The sequence below is a fragment of the Petaurus breviceps genome, unplaced genomic scaffold (genome assembly GCF_028583685.1).
Source record: "Petaurus breviceps papuanus isolate PSGF00001 unplaced genomic scaffold, PetGlider_PUasm1.0 90845, whole genome shotgun sequence".
In the NCBI taxonomy this organism is placed as follows: Eukaryota; Metazoa; Chordata; class Mammalia; order Diprotodontia; family Petauridae; genus Petaurus; species Petaurus breviceps.
Genome location: NW_027187359.1, coordinates 15,683,941 through 15,703,901, shown reverse-complemented (window position 1 = coordinate 15,703,901; position 19,961 = coordinate 15,683,941). Strand labels below are relative to the sequence as shown.

At 36.8% G+C, this 19,961-nt stretch overlaps 1 protein-coding gene across 8 annotated transcripts in view; it reads right to left on the bottom strand.

The window, feature by feature from the left end:
* Positions 1-19,961, bottom strand: part of LTBP1 (latent transforming growth factor beta binding protein 1) — a 484,412-nt gene that overhangs the window by 316,325 nt on the left and 148,126 nt on the right. For all 8 annotated transcript variants that reach the window (XM_069072171.1, XM_069072175.1, XM_069072174.1 and 5 more), the window contains exon 4: positions 13,643-13,812. In XM_069072171.1, the coding sequence (XP_068928272.1) occupies positions 13,643-13,812 (170 nt within the window). The remainder of the gene's footprint in view (positions 1-13,642; positions 13,813-19,961) is intronic.

The following is a 19,961-nucleotide window of genomic DNA, read 5'->3' as shown; positions in this document are numbered from 1 at the left end:
TAAAATTCCTTTGATAAGCATTAAAGAGATTTCACAATCTGGTGCCACATTTCTTTCTAGTTTTATTTCAGGCTAATCCCCTTTATATAAGTCTATACTCCAGATAAAACATATAAAATATATAACTCTATCTCTCCAAAACTACTCTTTGCTTTCCCACCTCCAAACTTTTGCTCACATTATTCCCTTTACCTAGAATGTGATCCTTTCCCTTCTTCAGCTGTTGAGTATCTAATCGTCCTTTAAAGTCTAACTCAAATGTCACCTTTACCATGAAGCTTTCCATCAAATCAAACAGCATAATCTTTGCTTGACACATTGTTTACAACTCTTTCATGTCCTAATCATGTAATATTGTATATTTTATATATAATTTGTCTAATAGATTGTAAGATCCATGAAGGCAGGGACCAGGTCCTATCTTAACATTGTACTCACCCTAAACCTAATACAATGTTTTGTACCCAGTAGAAATTTAATAAATAATTATAAAGTGATATATAAATGTAAGCTTTTGAGTTGGGAAACCTACTAATTACATATATTGATGTAACCACTGAAGTGGTTTTAAAATTTTATGTCCATCTCAATGAGCATAATTCTCAAGTAAAGGGTTATTTGCATATTTGGTGAATATATTCAATTCCTTCATTAAGAGTATTAATAAAAATATTAAAAAAACAAAAGGCCCCAGAATTGAAACTTGTGAACCCACTGTCTATTTCCTTCCCAAGGCTCTGAATCCAACCTTGAGCCAGCTATTCATCTACCTAAATGTTGCTACGGTTTCAAACCAGCCTTCCTGATCTTTCCTTTATTTTGTTTTTTTTTTTTAATATATCTCACTGATTTCTTTCTTCTTTATATCATAGTCATGGGTATAGATGTGACATCAGTCTCCTGATAGAGCTCTATCTTGTTACCAAAAAAAAGTAACAAAGAAAAACATCTAAAGCAGTGACCATGAATCTAAAAAAGTATACAGTATTTTGGTCCCTGCCTTTCTGCCATGAAGACAGATGCATTCCTTAACTTCACCTGTCTGACCTTGGACAAATGACTTAATTTCTATAGGCTCCACATGTTTATCAGCAAAATGAGGTGACTGAACTAGACATGGTTTCTAAGACTCCTTTGAGCACTAAATACATGATCCTATGATTTAGAAATCCATGTCATGTGCCTCATGTTATCCTATCTGGAAAATGGCTTCAAATTGAAGCCATTTTTGAGAATGTTGTTACATATTAGCTGCTGTTTACCAGGGTTAATTTTTTTTTAATTAGCAGGCTTCCCTCTCAACCTAAAGGGATTTGGGACTTCTTTGGTCCTCAAAAACTTGCCAAAAACAACAATTAGTGGTACTGCAAAAACTTCCACCAATGCCTTAAGATATCTGAGAAGTTGGCTTTTATTACATTCCATTTTTTTTCTTTAACAGTTCAACCACCCTAAAGAATTGTGAATAAGGAGTCATAAAAGAGGGAGAGGTTCTATATAGATAAAAAATATTTATAGCAGCTCTTCTTACAGTGGCAAAGAACTAGAAAGGAGGGGGAATGTCCATCAACTGAAGAACGAATGAATAAATTGTGAGAAATAACAATTCTCAAACAGTGCAATATTCAACCATGATTCCAAAGTGATTAAGATGAAAAATGCTACCCACTTCTTGGCAAAGAAGTAAGATACTACAAGGCAGAATAAGATATGTGTTTCTGGACATGGCTGATATGGAAATTTGTTTTGCTTAGTTATTTGTTATGAGAGTTTTATTTTCCTTTCTTTTTTTCCATTGAGGATCAGTGGTGGGAGGGAGAAAAAAAATAAACATTCAATAACAGAAAAAAGAGGTCATAAAACCTCTCCCTTTCCATCATTAGGATATCCTTAGTAAAATGTACAAATAGAATCTTCTTCTGTGAAGTACTACTTTTGCTCACCACCCTCAAGCAGCCTGACTTAACACATGGCGGGTACTTAATAAATGACTGACTGATAGAGAAATAGAGACAGAGTTTCTAATTAGGTGAGACAACAAATTGGGTTCAGCAGCAAAGGAAATGGAAAGGTTAAGGTATCCCTGGGGCGCACACCAAGATCATATCTAAGCATTGAAAGGCCATAGCAATAGGGCAAATGGTAAGGCCCAGAGGACCTTACCTTAGGGCACAGTGGGCATGACAGATGGTGAGGCAATGCTAGTCAGACCATGATTCCACAGTTTAATATGGTGTACACTATCTGAGAATTCAGGAGCAACAAAGGACATGGCCCAGAGTGACGACCTCACATACCCCAATGCCAAGTCAACAATCATTCATTATGCACTTATTCTGTGCCAGGCACGGTGCTAAGCATCTGGACTATAATAAATACAAGCAGAAAGAAAAAGAATTTCTGCTCTCAAGGAGCTTACATTCTAACGGAGGAAGACACAAATAAAAAGGAACTGAAAATGGGGAGAGGAGTTACCCTGCAGGGGCATGGTAGAGAAAATGTGGAGAGTCAGGAGCACAGTTTAGAGAGGAAGAAAGATAGGGCAGGCCTGAGCATGCTGTATATGGAGGTTCTAGGAGGTACTGGTCAGTCAGAGGAAGAGGCCACAGGGGTGTAAGGTACTTCCAGAGGGCAAAATCCAGTGGTGGAATGAACTTCCAGGGTGAAGAAGTGCCTGTGGCATGCATGGTAGAGAAAGAATAGAGATTCAGCCTGGAGAGGAATGAAAGAACAAAAGAATGCTAAACACTTGACTTTTCCCCCTCCCCCATTCCCCCATCCTCCCTCCCCCATTCATCTGTTATTCGCTTTCCTTTCATTTCTTTAATTCTCTCCTTTCAATGATAATATATACGGTTATTTACTTATTTTTTAAATTCCTTTATGTCTCCTGGTAAAGTACCTCTTTCATTAATCAGCAAGTATTTGTTGAGTGCTTACAATGTGTGTCAAAGAAAAAAAATAATATATTCGGTGTTTTAGGCATGAGATTGTCAAAATAATTTTATTAATTAAAATTATTCCAATATATGCTGTTTTCCTTCTTGGAGGATTTCCAAACTAGCATTCATCTCATACCTTTGAAAACAGCTCTAATATAAACTATTTAAGAACTGCAATCTATAGTATTGCTCAACTAAAAAAAAAATTTTTTTTAATTTTTTTTCACAATAAAGTCAGTTAGGTGGTGCAGTGGATAGAACACCAGGCCTGGAGTCAGGAAGACCTGAGTTCAAATTCAGCCTCAGACACTTACTAGCTGTGTGACCTTGGACAAGTTCTCTGTGAACCTCTGTTTGCCTCAGTTTCCTCATCTTGTTACAAGGATCAAATGAGTTAATTGTTTTTTTTTTAAGCAATCGGGGTTAAATAACTTGCTCAAGGTTACACGGCCAGTTATTTCTGGGTGTGGTGCTGAGTGTCTGAGCCCGGGATTCAATCTCCAGGTCATCCCGACACTGGAGCCGGTGCTCTTACTCGCTGTGCTACCTGGCCGCCCCACCAAATGAGTTAATTGTAAAGTACTTAGCATAGTGCCTGCACATATATAAAACATACTTTATAAATGTTAGCTATTAATGAGCTTTGCAAACATAAAAGTGCTATATAAATGCTAGCTATTCACAATATGTTATGATAGAACATATTTCCAGAGCCCAAGGTAAAAGTTCAATTAATAGTATTCCAATAGAACAATCCTTCCTTAAAGTGTCCCTTCATCCTTGAAAATCACTTCTCAAACCACTCACTGAATAATCAAGTGAAAGTTCTCCCACTCTAAATCTGGTTATCTTCTTCAATCTATATTCCCTGATCTAAAAGCTCCTCCTAGACTTTTACACTGTTTTCTGTCAAAAAGTGGTTAGATTTTTTTAAAAGGGAGAAAAAAGGTTAAGTAGAGGGCATTTTTTCCTAGCAGTTTAGGTATGAAAGGACTTTAAACTGGAGAAATAATTATTTCTTAATATATCTGTATATATAGATATATTAAAGAAGCAGTGGTCTTAATAAGCTTCTATATGTACCAGACACCGTATTATCTTTTTATACTAAAACATGCTATTTAGCCCTCTAGTTTTCCACAGTTATTAACTTAGTTAACATGGTCTTGTATATTTTTGTCCTTCTTATACCCTCATATAGTTTGTTCCTCAGTCTCTACTTGTATGACTGCCAGCATTCTTAAAGTATGAGGTGAGGATTACATCTCTGTGATAATGCTTCAACCTAAATCATTTCACTATCTTCCCCAATGGCATGAAATAAGTTTGAACAGGATGGATGGGAAATTTGTGGCAAGCCACCAAAAGAAAGGATAATGAAGATAAGAAACTTATTATCTTTATAGTCTTCTAAAATACAATCTTATCTACCACAGAACAGGTCAATAAAGGCTTGAGAACAATGTTTTGAAAACAAAAATAATTGAAGAAGTTATCCTAAATACTTCAAATCATACCATTTTGGGTTTTCTTTTTTAAATAGAAGATGACCAATAACTAAGAACATATCTTATTCTCTACACTAGAGGTTCTCAAACTTTTTTTCTGTGGGGTCCTTGGAGTAGGCACTAAAACCACTTAGGAAGGAGCTGGTTTATCGTATTAGAAATAGCAATTCAAGACTTTGAAACCCTTAAAACAGCCCAAATACAAGGAATTCACAACATATTGCTCCAGATGTTTTCTGGAGAACTAGAAATGTCTATTCCATCTGGATCCAGCCATTGCATCAATTCACTTGAAAGCTAGAAATGTATCTCTTGCTCTAAAGAAAAAATAAAATTCAAATATTTAAGCACTTCACTCATCATTCATTCAACAAACATTATTAAGCATTTACTACATATCAGGCATTGAGCTAGGCACCAAGGATCCAAAAATAATAACAAAAGTAGTTCCTGTCCTCAAAGAGCTTTTTTACTACTAGGGAAACAACATGTAGACAGAATAGATAGACAGACACAGATACATGAGTGATAGAGTATAAATAAGGGTGAATATATGTAATCTATAAGTATACACAAATATATACTTAGACATATATATATGTATAATATAAAACTTATTTAACATATAGGCAAGTGTGCATTTATGTATGTATATACATACACAAAGACTTACCATCTAGGATATATGAAAGAACTTGGGGTGGGGAGAAGCACTAACACCTGGGGAGCTAGTAAAGGTCTTGAATAGGATAGATACAGGATCTGAGCTAATCCCAGGAGGAAAGCAGAGGATTCCAAAGGAGAATGTGATGAGGCAGAGGATTCCATGTGTGGGGGATAGCTTAGGGGCTGGAATATTGCCTGCTGGGAACACAAAGAATGCTGGTTTGGCTGGAATGCTGAATGTGTAAGAGGATGAAATGTGAAATCAGTCTGGAAAAACAGGTTGGAGACTGACTGTAAAGGGTTTTATGTGCCAAACTGAAGAGTCTGTATTTTATCCTAAGTAATAAGGAGCCACCGAAACTTCTTGAGAAGAGGAGTAATAATGGTCAGAACTATGACTTAGTATTACCAATTTGGCAGCTGTGGGGAAGAAAGCAATTGTTACTGAACAAAACACACTAACTCAGTGGGTTACAAAGTTAAGTGAGACTTTATGATGGAAAAATGAATAAAATGCTTAAGCATCACCTATATCCGGACCCTGAAATGATATCTTTAATATTCTTTATATGTGTAACATCTTTGTAAAAGTTGACCTGTGGCCTGATCATATTAATAACTTCCTCCTAATTGTTCCCCTTTCCAGTCCATCCTTCAAAGTACCACCAATGTAATTTTCCTAATGCATAAGTATAATCATATCACTCTGCTGATTATGAACTTTGCCAACCCAATGACTAACAAATAAAATATAAACTCTTTAGCCTGGCATTCAAAAACCTCTACAATCTGGTTCCAACAAACCTATGGTGCCCTATTACCATCTTCCCCTTCACATACTCTATGTTCCATCCAAAGTGGACTAATCACTGTTTCCCAATTAATGCTCGCCCTCTTTTACCACCATGCATTTGTACACACCTCCCCCTGTGCCTGGAATAGGCTCTCACCCTGTCTCCCATCTCTAGTCATTAATATCCCTTTTTTAAAAAAAAAAAGCTTAGACAACTTAAAATTATACTTTAGAAATCATCAAACAATAAAACTCTCTGGGCCAGTATTACTACTACTAGCCAAACCATACCCCTTGCCCAAATGAGGTAAAGACAAGAACAAAGTTTCCACTGACACAAAAATATTTATATTAGGACTTTTTATAATAGCAAAAGAACCTGAAGGAAAGTAGGTGCTCATCTACTGAGGAATAGCTGAACAAACTGTAGCATATGTATGTATTAGACTATTATTGTGTAACAAATAATGACAAATATGGAGAATTTGGGGAAAAAAATGAGAAAAAAAAGAACGACTTCAGTATTCTGTTCAATACAGTTAGAGTTCAAAGTACCTGAAGGCAAAACATGCTTTTATTTGTCAGCAAAGAGATAATGTGTGGAATACTAGGACATATGTTTGTTTTGGGTTTTTTTTTTTGCTTTTTGGAGTGGGGAAGGTAGGGCAATTGGGGGTTAAGTGACTTGTCCAAGGTCACATGGCTAATTTTGTGTTAAATGTCTGAAGCCGGATTTGAACTCAGGTCCTCCTGACTCCAGGACTGGTGCTCCATTCACTGTGCCACCTAGCCACTCCTAGGATGTATGTTTTGATACATGGACAATGTATCAACTTTTTTATTAACTATACTTATTCCTGAAAAACAGTCTACTAGCAAGTGGGAAGAATCACTGGAAAGTGACAATGACTTTTTCTTAAGTACTGACTCATTAAAAAAAAAAAAATTTAAATGATAGTTCAATGTTGCCATCCCTAATCCTCAAAGCTAGAAGTGATCACCTGCCTCTAGATATAGGTATCTCTTATCTCCTTGAATGAAGCTCCCAGAGGGCAGGTACAATGCTGTTTTTCATCTTCAGATGCCCAGAGCAAATCACAGAACATTCATTCGAAACAGTAGGTATTTAAGTGGATAAACTCTTGGTAAGAATTCAGCAGAAAAGATTCCCACTTCAGGCATGTGTTGAGATTGAGTTTCTATGATTCTATAATTAGAATTCAACAAAGAAACACATCAAAAGAAGGAAACATTTTTTTTTTCTGGACCCAAGAAATATAGACTATAAGTAAGATCCTTGAAGGAATGGAGTGTTTAGTTTTTACCTTTGTACATTTGATGGTTAGCAGAGTACCCTGTGGTCTATTTGACAGTTTTAATAAATTATTGTTGTATATAATGTGAAGGTACAAAAATATGTGTATATACTTGTAGTACAACAGAGACAGTTTTGCAAAAGGGCTACAAGCTTTTGTTTTCTTTCCACATCTCCTACAAAAGCAAAACAAAATCCTTGGAACAAAAATGCATAATCAAGCAAAACAAATTCCACATCAGGCATGTTCAAAAACATATGTCTCATACTGTGTCAAGTCGATCACCTAGGCATTAAAATGTGGGTAGCATGTTTTGTCACTGGTCCTCTTGAGATATGACCGGTCATTTCATTGATAGGAACTCTTAAGAGTTTCAATACTGTTTTTCTTTACACTGTTGCTGTTACTGTACATATTGTTCCCCAGGTTTTGTTCACTTCACTCTGCATCAATTCATACAAGTCTTCCCAAAACTGTTACTTTTGTCATTTCTTACTGAACAACAGTATTACATTACATCCATATACTTTAGTTTGTTCAGTCATTCTCCAAGTGATGGGAAACATTTAGTTTCCTGTTCTTTGAAAGGCACTGACTCTAAAAGATCTAAAGGAAGATTATTATAGAAACAAGGAAATATATTCAAATGGATCTGTAATGTCATCAGTTTGAGAGTTCTCCCCAATAATAAAGCTAATAACCCATTCACTCATGCTTATTTTATATGACTCTTGGCCATGTCCTCTTATCAGTGTGCCACAGAAGGCCCATCCAGTAATCTGAGGCCTTCCTTTTTTTCTCCTGACATTGTAGAGCATTCAAGTTGTACTTGCCTATCATCTCCATGACCAGTTCATCTTCTCCTCCTATCTCATTGTAATGGCAAGCAAACAAGTACTTAGCACCTTGTTTCAGTTGAGCCTTGGCCGTGATTATATCAAGTCTTTGTTAAGAAACAGAACTTGTGAAACTCACAGTGGGAGGGACTTGTCAAAGACAGGAACAGGAAGGACATAAGAGGTGGGAAGAACAGGGAGGAGCTAATGACCAGATAAAAAGCTGAGCACAAGCTGGGAGAGAGCAGAACTGAGAAGGGAACACTTGTGGTGGCAGAGTTGAGAAGGAGAAAACTTGTGGTATCCCAGCACTCTGTTTGTCTGTTCTGTCTGTGTTGATTTGTGTTTGTAATACTTTGTACAGAAGCCCTGGGACCTTAGTAGAAGCCCTGAAAGAGGATTTTCTTATTGTTTGTTTACAGAAGTCTTGGAGGAGGGTTTCAGAGATCCTGGGACTATACTGACAATTTGTGTTCAGTTCTTAGACTTTTTTTGTGGGTCTATGTTGATTTCACAGGCAGAAAGTGAACTGATGATGGTGCTGGCAATGTGCATGAATGTTGTTTTGGCTCTGTTAAGCTTTATCTTCCCAGAAACAGAAACCGTGAAGAACTTGAAGTGGACTGGACACTGTGAGCTTCAATATGAAATGGGAACTGGATGAGGAGCTGAGAGCTACCTACCTGTGAATTTGGTGATGATTGGGTAGATTCAGGCAGGAGCTGGATCCAGGGAAGAGGAACCATGGAATCTGGGAGCCAGCCTCCAGTCAAGATAGGTACTTAAGTACATTAAGTACCTTCTTGGGTACTTAATGCTGATTGAGAATATCATGATTTACTGTGGCCTAGGGGTGGGAGAACTTTGTACTCTGTACCTTGTACCTCTTAAGGATGATTGAGTTAAGGATGATTGGAAACTAATCAAGAAGAAAGAAGACTTTTTGACTGAGAGATTAAGACAATGTGACCTAGGGGTGGAGAACTTTGACCTTTGTATTTTGTGTCCCTTAAGGAGGCTTGCTCCTTGAGCATGATTGAGTTGAGGACTTACTGAATGATATCTTTTGTTTAAAACTATGTGACCACTTTGGTGAAAACTATGTAGCCACTTTAGTGATAAATTGTTATATTATAACATTGTGAAAACTGTACTTTGGTTTCTGTGAATGCTTTGCTTTAGTTTACTGCTGAATAAATAGAGAGTTCACTATACTATGTGATCAGAATCTTAAAGCTGTTCATAGCAACAGTCCTCTTGAAAGCTGCTTGCTCTTGGCTTTACACATATACCTCCCTGATGACATTTTTATTCCCATTCATCTTCAACATTCCAAGCTTATTGGTTACAAGTTATATAACCTGTTCATACCCACTATGCTCCTCTCTATTGCCTTCCACAGCACATTTTATTTTAGTTCTTCAGAGATTATTTCATTTCATATTTCAATGGCATAATGTAACACCAACAGAATTGTAATAACGAAAAGACAGGTCTTTGTTTCCATGGGAAGCTTGGAGCTACTAAAATAGCCTTGTAATTTCCCTAAAGCAATTCAACTTGTTCTCATCCTCCTGTTCAACTCTGGGTCAATTTGTTGTCTATCTGTGTGTATATTCCAGGTATACATTCTGAAAGACAAACTCAACAGGTTTTCTACCCAAATGCATATGATGATCAAGGCAAAAGATATTTTTCATCCACCTAGTCTTTCCTGTATGAATAATCAGGCCAAACTTCTCAGAGAATTACAGATCTTTTCCAAGAGGTTTTGCAGTTTTCCAGAGCTTGATATAATCAACAATTTTCCAGAGCTTGATATAATTAGCCACAAACAAGAACATCTGGATGACCTAATCATCAACTGAGACCCTCTTCAAATTGGATCTCTTTCATCCCAGAGGCAAACACCTCTGGCAGGAATACATCTCAGTCTTTTATGTTTCATCTAATTTTTTTTTAATCAGAGAGTAATTGGAGAGGGTTATTTCTGTTATGTCTTTCAAGAAATCTTGAATAATTTTGACATATGAATGGGAGATATCTTGTTGGAAATACACCTATAAGGTGGCCTTTTTCTCCACTGAATCAAAAGCTTTTTGTAATCAGCTAACTATAGTGGCAATCACACTGGCATACCCAGGATGGCTGCTAGCAGAGGTTCTTAGATCTGTTTTACTAGGAAAGATAGCTGTTTAAGGAGTCAACAGTCTTTTTTAGTTATATTCACTAGTTCAGGCAAAAAGCCAGCATCCTGAACTTCAGAAAAAATACAAAGAAAATACAGAGAAAATATAAGCAGAGAAATAAAGAGCAAAAACCAGGGCTCTGACTGCCTGAATCAAAGCAATGGTTATACATGTTACATATGTCCCTAGACTGAAAGAGTCTTTATATCTGAGCAGTTGGGGAGCTCTGAACATACAGCCACTAGAATCTCAAAAAGGGGATCACAAGATCCTTCTCATAAGTGAGCACCCATACACTTCTCAGATCTAGAAGGCATCACCACCCTTGTGACTCAGTGGCTAATTAGAAATTAGCAAAGGGTGTGAAACCTTCCTATAAGCAAGCTTCCCTCTAAACTCCTCCTTAGGTAAGTCCCTCCCCCAGTGGGCTCCACATGAGGCCTATTAATGGGCAGGGAAGATCTTATTATCCTATTAACATAACACCAAAAAAAAGAAAATGTCAAATCATATTCTCCACACACTTTTTAATCAATCTACAGAATGGTCAAGATGTGGTACATTGTTAAATATTACTTATAAAAGTCTGTTTGCTCCCTAATAAAATCTTAAGTGATCACACTCGAGATTTGTATATACATAAGTCACATAAAGATTTTGTATAGTGGGCACAGTAGGTGTATAGGCTGATAGTTAATGTTTCCTTAGTTGCTATAAAAAACTCAGACTATACACAAATAATATGCATATATATGTTGTAATGTATATGTATATGTTTGTATATAGTCTGAAATTTTTTCCCATGACTTTTTTATCTTCCTTTTCTTCAAGTAACTTCATTCATACACTCTCTCTCCCCATACACACACACACACACACACACACACACACACACACACGTTCCAATCCAGATGTTTTTTTTTCTATTTCTATTCTTTTTGGTACTATAATAATAAAAGTAGCTAAAATTTATATAATGCTTTAAGGTGTATAAAGTACTTTTCATATATTACAAAATATCATTTGATCTTTAACAAAAATCCTGTAAAAAGGAATGCTGTTTTTATCTGTTCTACTCATGAGGAAACTAAAGCCCAAAGAAAGGTTAAATGACTTCCATAGATACATATAGTGAGTAACTATCTGAAGCAGAAGTTGAAATTAGTCTTCCCGACTCCCTAGTCTAGCATCCTATTTATTATACCACCTAGATGCCTCTCTAAGTCCCTTTGAAACAATGATGTTAGACCAAAGTGTGGCAGGTCAACAGACCTGGTGGTAAAAAATAGCTTGTTACATTGGACTTCTTAGGTCTTTTCCATTTTTCTTCTCTTTGTAGTCTTCCTTCCATTTTTATCCTTAAATGCACATAAAATGACTTTGCTGACTTGAATATCTTGCCAAACTCTTTAAACTGGCTTCACTCTCCCATTCCTCTACACCTGACCAATAAGTCTCATTTGTTGAGTAAGGCAAAAGAGCACAGAAAGCTCTTTGGTCAATAAAATACAAAATTTTTATTAATGAATTGCTTCTATAATTGTATCCTGCAATGCTTCTCAGATCAGACTCTTTAGCAATTATATACAGCCATGGTGAAGGTCTCCAAAACAATGTCTTTATACTTAACACATCATGGAAGATTAGGTGATAAATATATGCTGGACATTAAAAGCTATCCATAATTACTTCTAGTTCTTCATATCCAGGCTTCCTAAAACTTTCTTATCCCAACTTTGAGAAATATTCACTAGTTAACTGATAAAATTGACAGAATGTAGGAATTTCTAGAAATCATAATTGTTCACAACCCATTGTCGTGCATTGGTGTAACTCTACAGTCTTGTCAGGGCAATTGCTACTTGTCATTGAATTCCCCATTGCAATTTAAGAGATTTCTTAGAAGAAGTTAATTTACATAAAGCCTGTAGGAATTAAAACTCTTAAGCTTTATTTTTCAGATTACATTAAGGAAAATATTTTACTTACTTAACAAATACACAGAGATAGATAATGGTCAGTAAACACCTGGGTGATACTTTATGACTATTTTCCTTTAGGCAGGGATGTCAAGAATAATTTTCTCAAAAGATAAAACACCAACACTCAAACTAAATGTTGGTTGTTTTAGTTTTAAACTGGGCTTCTAGGTGGCAAAATGGATAGAGTGCCAGCCTTGAAGACAGAAAGGCCCGAGTTCAAATGTGACTTCAGACACTTACTAGAAATGTGACCCTGGGCAAGTCACTTAGCCTTGTTTGCCTCAGTTTCCTCATCGGTAAAATGAGCTGAAGAAGGAAATGGCAAACCACTCCAGTACATTTGCCAAGAAAACCCCAAAGGGGGTCACAGAGAGTAGGACATGACTGAAATGACTCAACAACAAAAATTATTTTAAATTTCCAGACACAGAGGGTAGAATAATTTTACATCCGTTACTGAATACTCCTTCCCTCCTCCCAAAAAAATTAGAAACCAAAACAAATTCAAAGTTTCTGAGTGCCAAATAGTAGTAAGAAGAAAATCTCTACAAATCATGCTTTTCTCAGTGATGAAAGACAGTTTCTTTCAAACTCACAATTCACATTCTCTTTCATTACTTATGGTCCATGCAATCAGTCAAACTGGGGCAGATCAGGAAGTTATTGGAACTAGAATGTAGGCCTCAGGCTCTCCTGGTTGAACGGTCTACCATTTCTCTGAAGGAACATTTTCTGCAAGGCCTGCCAGCAGACACTTGGTAATACCCAAACCACAAATCATCACATTCTCCACCCTCTGAGCCAGAGCTTGTCCTGGAGCTTCCCACATTGTAGGATATTCACCATGTTGGGCACTGAGACAATCGTTCTTTACAAATACAGAGTAAAACTGCACACCATTTCCTCAATCTACCAAAAATGTGCTGATAATTAACATATTAAAGGCAGGGAAAATTTTCAATTGAAGCAAACCTTGCTGAGTTATGCAGGGAATTTTTACACCTTACCCAGGAATGTGTTTTGGCTATTTTCTTGAAGATGCTATTTTGTCAATGTAAGCTAGTCTCAGAGACAACCAGACCCAACACCCACAACCAGTAAGCACTAGAGCTATTCCACACTGAGAAGCAATTCTCAGAAGCAGAGGCATCACACAGAAATAGTCATATATCATTAAAGGTGAGTCAGGTTCAGTTATTATTTTCTGCCTTCCAAGGAAACTGCCTTGTCTTACAATGGGAAACCATGTTAAATTTCTGACGCTTTTTTTAATAAAAGAATTCACTTCAGAATTTTTTTCTTACTTCTTTTTCATTTACTCTGCCCTGACACACTGAAGCCATAACACACCATCAAACCCTTCCACAACTTGACTCTCTCCTTTTGGAATATTGCTGGCTGTGTACTCACACTGAAAAGGTGATACAACATGATCCTGCCCCATTCGTAGAGGTAATGAGCCTTCAGTGGACTGCTCTCCTGAAATCATTTTCTGAGCTGGAAAATACTTGGGCTTGAGCACATACTCCTGCATCTGACCATGATGAATCATCAAATTCTGTGAGGAAAGGGGTGTCACTCTGTTGGAAACCAAAAAGAAATAAAAATGAGGACAAGGAAGTAAATAACGGATAAATGTTTTAACTAGGAAGAAAAGAATAAGAAATGAGTTAAACTTGGAGAGGAACATAAATTCCATTCCAGAATCATTTTTTCCTTGCATGTCCTAGCCTACAATTCATGACATTTAAGAAACTAACAGCTTACCCTAAAAACCTCATACACAAAAGCGAATATGACAGCCTCTATAAAAAGTAGTATGGAGGAGACTATAATACCATTTGGTGGTTTATACAGAAGTTCCAGGGCATCATTACAAAAGGTCTTCACCTAAAACAAGAAACGTTATTTAAGAAAATAATAGTGAGAATTAAATCAAATGAGATACACACATAGTCAAACATAGTGCTCTAACAGAAATGGTGGGAGAGATGGAGAGATAATAGATGAAAGATCTGTGGCCATGGCTTGTGGGTTGAGGCTGATGTCATTATGATCACATTCCCATTATTATTCTGTTTTAAAGCAGACAGAATGGAAACTGACCTACTTGAACCCCCAGTTAATGTCTGAGATATGTAGGGCCAGTCACCTGACTGAACACAACAAAGAAATTCCAGTTGGAAATCTGAGTGCCCTCTCCCACCCAGACCCAAAGAGTCTTGATCTCATGCAAGATGAATCCAGACTTAGGGAATTGGCTATTAAGTGTCTCTACAACCAATAAAGTCACACAGCACTGTAAGTGGGTTATATCTGTCAATTTCTTAGAGGTCCCTGAATCCATGGAAGCTTGAACCTACAGCAACTGATTTTTGCAGAGCTATAGGTTTAGAGGAAGAAAAAGAAGGAAGATCATGGCACTTGGAAATTGCCCCTGTCCCTTTACTCATTTCATGTCACCTATAGGCATCTGAGTCACTCAACAGAACCCTAGAAGACCAAAGAGTTGAAGTAGAAAAGAAAGGGAAGAAAAAAATAAACAGTTCACTGAAATTTTGTTTAGCAAGAGGGCAGGCAGAATGAGGTGAAGTAATCAAAGAGGAAAACTTGAAGCAGAGATTGAAACTGGGGTTAGAGAGGATGAAGCAGGACAAGTCCAAAGAATAGCATCTGTCAAGGCAAGACTGACTTCCTTGGAGCCTTTCCCTCAGAAGCATCCTCTTCAGCAGACAGGATGTGTGGGCCATGACCCCACCTTTCTTTCCTCTTCTGATGAAATGCAGCTGTGAGCTCCAGGGAAACTCTGGCACAAGACAGGGCTGAAACAGATTATTTCTAAGGACCCTTCTGATTGCGAGAGGATGCTTCTTTCAAGACAAATTTCATTAATATTTTCTTTGGGTTGTTTTTTAAATACTTGAATACAAGTGACATATTATGTACACACTTGCAAGTAGCTTGTTCCATTAAAACTTTTTAAGGTTAATTATCTCTTACAGAAATAAGCTAGGAGTCTCAAAAAACAATAGTTAAAATGGCTAGCCCTTAAAATAAACAAAATCTTAATCATCACCTCTGTAGATTTTCAAAAACATGACTGGAACTTCTGTACATAACTGCTTCATTTTTTTTACAATTTATTTACTCCTGTATTCTCCTAGACATTTTTTCTTCCTTTGATTTTCTATCAATATACTCTAGGGTACATTTATGAGAATGGATTGTTAGATTTTTTTCCTATCCTCAATCTATGATAGAATGAACTGACTATAACTAAAAGTAGATGCTTAACAAATACTTGCTGACTTGTCTTGGCAAATAGCTATTCATTAAATCCAGGTAATGGGACATGCACCTGCCTTCTTGGTATAACTCAAAGGAATAGCCCTAATGGCAGAAAGCTCAAACCAAGCGGGAAAGGAAAGAGCACCCTGACAAGCTAGTAAGGAAGACTGGCTTCAGATGATTAGACACAAGCATTATAAACACTATACAATCTCTCATCAAAAGAAGCTAGTAGCAAAAAGATTAAATAAATCTATTCCAGCTCATTCTTAGTTGTTTTGTTATTATTTCTTTAGGTACTGATGCAAAGACTTTTCAGTATATGTTTGTTATTTGGTAGGGAAAAGGTATTTGTGTACAAACAGTAAGCAGGATAATGTTGCAAGTATCATTAGATGCTCATATTGCTCATTAAATCCAATTCTCTTTATTCAGACAAGATGGCCTCAGCAGATGCCTAGAAAGAGCTGTCATATCCAATTTCAAAACAAAGCCAGTAATGCTCCAAAAATTAGGTAAACTCCGGAGTAGAGGAAAGAACAATCCCCATCTTGGATCAAGGAGCTGGGGTCTATGCTAGGACTACTTAAACTGTTTAGAAAAAAAAAAAACAAGATAGGCCAGATTGCTGCCACAGTATCTGTGAAGGACTTGCTGATTTAAGAGGTACAGTGAACCTTAAGGTCAGAAGTGCCAGAGCAAAGGATCTGGGATTTTCATCCATGCCATTCCATTAAATCATGACCTTCAGGAGTAGGGTGATGTTCTGGAAAGATAAATGACATACAAGAACATGATTTGATAGAAATGGCTCAGTTGAAAGGCAATTTTTCAACTCCATCCATGGTCAAGAAGGGAGACTAGTGACAGGAAGAGATAGGGAATGCAAGCAATTGAAAAAAAAAAATGCTCAAGGTTTTGAGAACCCTTGAATTTTAACTTCATTACAGATGCCAGTGCCCCAAATCCTTTGCCCTGAATTGAAGGACAGGGTCAGGTGGGTCAGGGTGGACTAACTGAAGCAATGGATTGATTGATTGATAGCCTTTAGATAATAATAAAAGTAGATCATATGTATATACCACTTTAAGGTTTGCGATTGTTTTATATATACATGTATGAATATATGTGTGTGTATATATACACATATGTATATATATAATTTCATTTGACTTGATTCTTATAACAAGCCACGGAGACGGATGTTATCATTATGCTAATTTCATAAATAAGGAAACTGAGGCATAGAGAAAGGGAGAGGTTTAAGTGACAGGTTAAATGTAAGGTGGGAAGCTATCTGCACAGAAGAAGCAGCTGAAATCTTAAGAAGCAACAAAATTGTCAAGGAAGTGAGTAGAGAGAGAAAATTAGAATGCCACTAATAGAAGCTTATATTAAGATCAAGAGAAAAGAGAATAAGGACAGAGTAGTCAGACAGGTATGAGAAACAAGATGTGTAGGATCAGGGAAGACAAAAGAAGCTTTCGTTTCGAGCAGGAGGCAATGGACAATTGTATAAAAGTGTCACAGAGAGGCCAAGGAGAATAAAGATGGATGAAAGGTCACTAGATTTTGCAATGAGGAAGTCATGATTCGTCCAGCAGAGCAGTAGAAGTGATGAATCCCCTGGAAAAGAGAATAATGAGGAAAGAGGCAGTGGTTACAGACAGCTTCATTCAAGAGCTTTGGCAGAAGAGCAAGAGGATCCCATCAAGATTTCAGATAGTGGAAAGTCATGGATCTTTATAATCAGCAGGAATGCAACAGTACAAAATTCCTTTCCTTAAAATAAAAAAGATGAGTCACAAACTGTTTGTGTTTCTACTTTCTTAAGTGGGAGTTTTTAGCCAAAGGAAGGTCTAACATTTTCCATATTGCTACCAAAATCAGTATTTGATCTGTGAATGGAGTGGGAGATTTTGGCAGAAATATAGGTCCCTTTCTTGCTGAGAAAAGAAGGCCCCATAGAACTCACAGACGGTAGACTACAGAAAATTTGCCACATATTTAGCACACCAATGTTTATAGATAAGAGAAAGGAGAGGAAAGAGACAAAAAGATGCAGGAGAAAGGGGGATGGTCAGACTCAAATCACCTAAGTTTTCTAAGGATCTTTCCAGCGATATGTTTGTTATGGCTGTTGAGAACAACAGATGGGAATGAGACATGAATCTCAGGAGCAGGCTATTAAAGAGTAGAAAACAATTTACTGATGAAAACTAGGAGTATTGTAGAATTTCAGAGCTGCAAGATCATTTAGTCCAGTCCATACTTGAGCAAGATTTTCCTAAAGGGCATTCCAAACAACCTGTCATTTCTGTTTGAGTACTTCTAGTCAGAGAAAATTTCACCACCTACCAAGGCAGCCCATTTCACTTTGGGAAATCTCTAGTTATAAGAAAAATTTTTGAGCCTAAACTATCTCTTCAACTTCCATTTATTATAACAAGTTCTACCTTCTAGGTCCAGACAGAATGAGTCTAATCTCTTTTCCACATAATAGTCATATTAATACTTAATGGCATTTATCACACCTGTCCTATGCCTTCTTTTCTCTCAGCTAAACATCCCTTCTTCCTTCCAATGATTCTCCCAATAACATGATAATCTCACCATCCTGGGTACTTTCTTCTGGGAGAATTCCAATTAAACAATGTCCTTCCTAAAATCTGGTACTCAGAGCCGAACATGATATTCAAAATGTAGACTGACCAGGATAGGATACAGTACAGATAATCTTGATCTGGACCCTATGCCTCTCTTAATAAAGCTTAATATTGACTCAATTTTTTAGACAGTCACTGCTGACACATATTGAGCTTGCATTCTGCTAAACTCCCCAACTCTTTCCACAAAAATTATTTTCTAACTACAACTCCACTAACTTGTACTTACATAATTGATTTTCTTGAATCTAAGTATACATCTTTACATTTATCCTTATTTGATTTCAACTTACTGTATTTAGACCATGATTCTAAGCAAAAAAAGAACTTTTTTGCATACTAAATCTAACCTAAAGTATTAGCTATTCTTTCTAGTTTAGGGTCAACTATAAATTAGATAAGCATACCTTCATTTTAGCCATCAGTAAAAATATTGAGAACAGCCAAATACAGATGAGCTACAAACTATTCATGTTCCTGGGGCATTCTAATAGAGACCTCCTCCCACCATGCTGACATTAATCAGTTTATGAGTTTGAATCTGGTCTGCACACACTTATACTCTACTTTATCTAGCCCTCTACTCTCCATAAGTCCACAAAGAGAACACAAGAGACTTGGTCAAATATTTTGCTAAAGTTCAAGTAGAGTAAGTTTATAGCATCCCCTATTACAATGTGACAACCTGTCAAAGAAGGAAATAATATTAATATGACACAACCTGTTCTTGATGAAATCATGCTGGTTTTTATTGATCACTGAGCTTCCTTTTAAAAATTCTTTTTAAAATATTCCATTAATAACTTATTCTAGAATGTTACTAGAAAGTGAATTCAAGTTCATTGGCATGAAGTCTACAAATAGTATCATTTTTTAAAAATCAAGATATCTGTCTCCTATAGTCCTACAGTATTTCTCCCATTCTCTACAATCTTTCAAAAATTAAATATTCCAATTATTTCACTATGCTGGAATGTAGTTTGTCCCACCCTGGACTCATTGAGAGCAACTAGATTTTCTATTACTATTTCTTTATTTATCTTGTCTCTACTGTTAATAGTTTTTTTTTTTAATCCTTCCCATTCTGAAGATCATTCTCTTTAATAAAAAAAAGCAAAATAACAGTATAGTTGTACTTTCTCACTATCCTCCATTATCATTGGGGTGTATGGGGTATTAAGGGAGTACTAGTGCCTCTGGTTTGAGGGCTTACTGAGCCCTTTTCAGGGCTGCTCACACACCTTTGGTGTCCACCTGTCACCCAACTCTTACCTGTGGTTCCAAGAAGTTGTAGCATGCACAACAGTCACACCCTGGTAATACTGTCTTTCCAGACAGGCTAAACCAGGTTGAGGGTAACAAACAGGTTTCCAACCTTTTGGTGAGTTAGGGGGCATCCACCCCAAGCATGTGAAGACTTTACTTCAGGAAGAATGGGAGGATGAGAACAATTTGTTCCAATAGCCATGAAGGCAACTGAAGTAGGTGCTATGGAGTACTTAGAGCTTGGTCAGATATCAAAGATGCCGAGGACATCCAGTACATCCCTGGCCATCATCAGTCATCCTGACTTGTTCTGACACACAACTTTGATGACTTTGGAAGAGAAAGTGAGACTGATGACTTCCTGCAACTCTGCCTCACTTAAATCCAATCCATGAACAAATCAAGATACCACCTGGGATGTCATTGGCCCACTTTGAAAACAAAGGATGCACAAAAATTATCACTGTCCTATCCACAATCCTTTCTACAGTCTTTCTTTGATTTTTCTT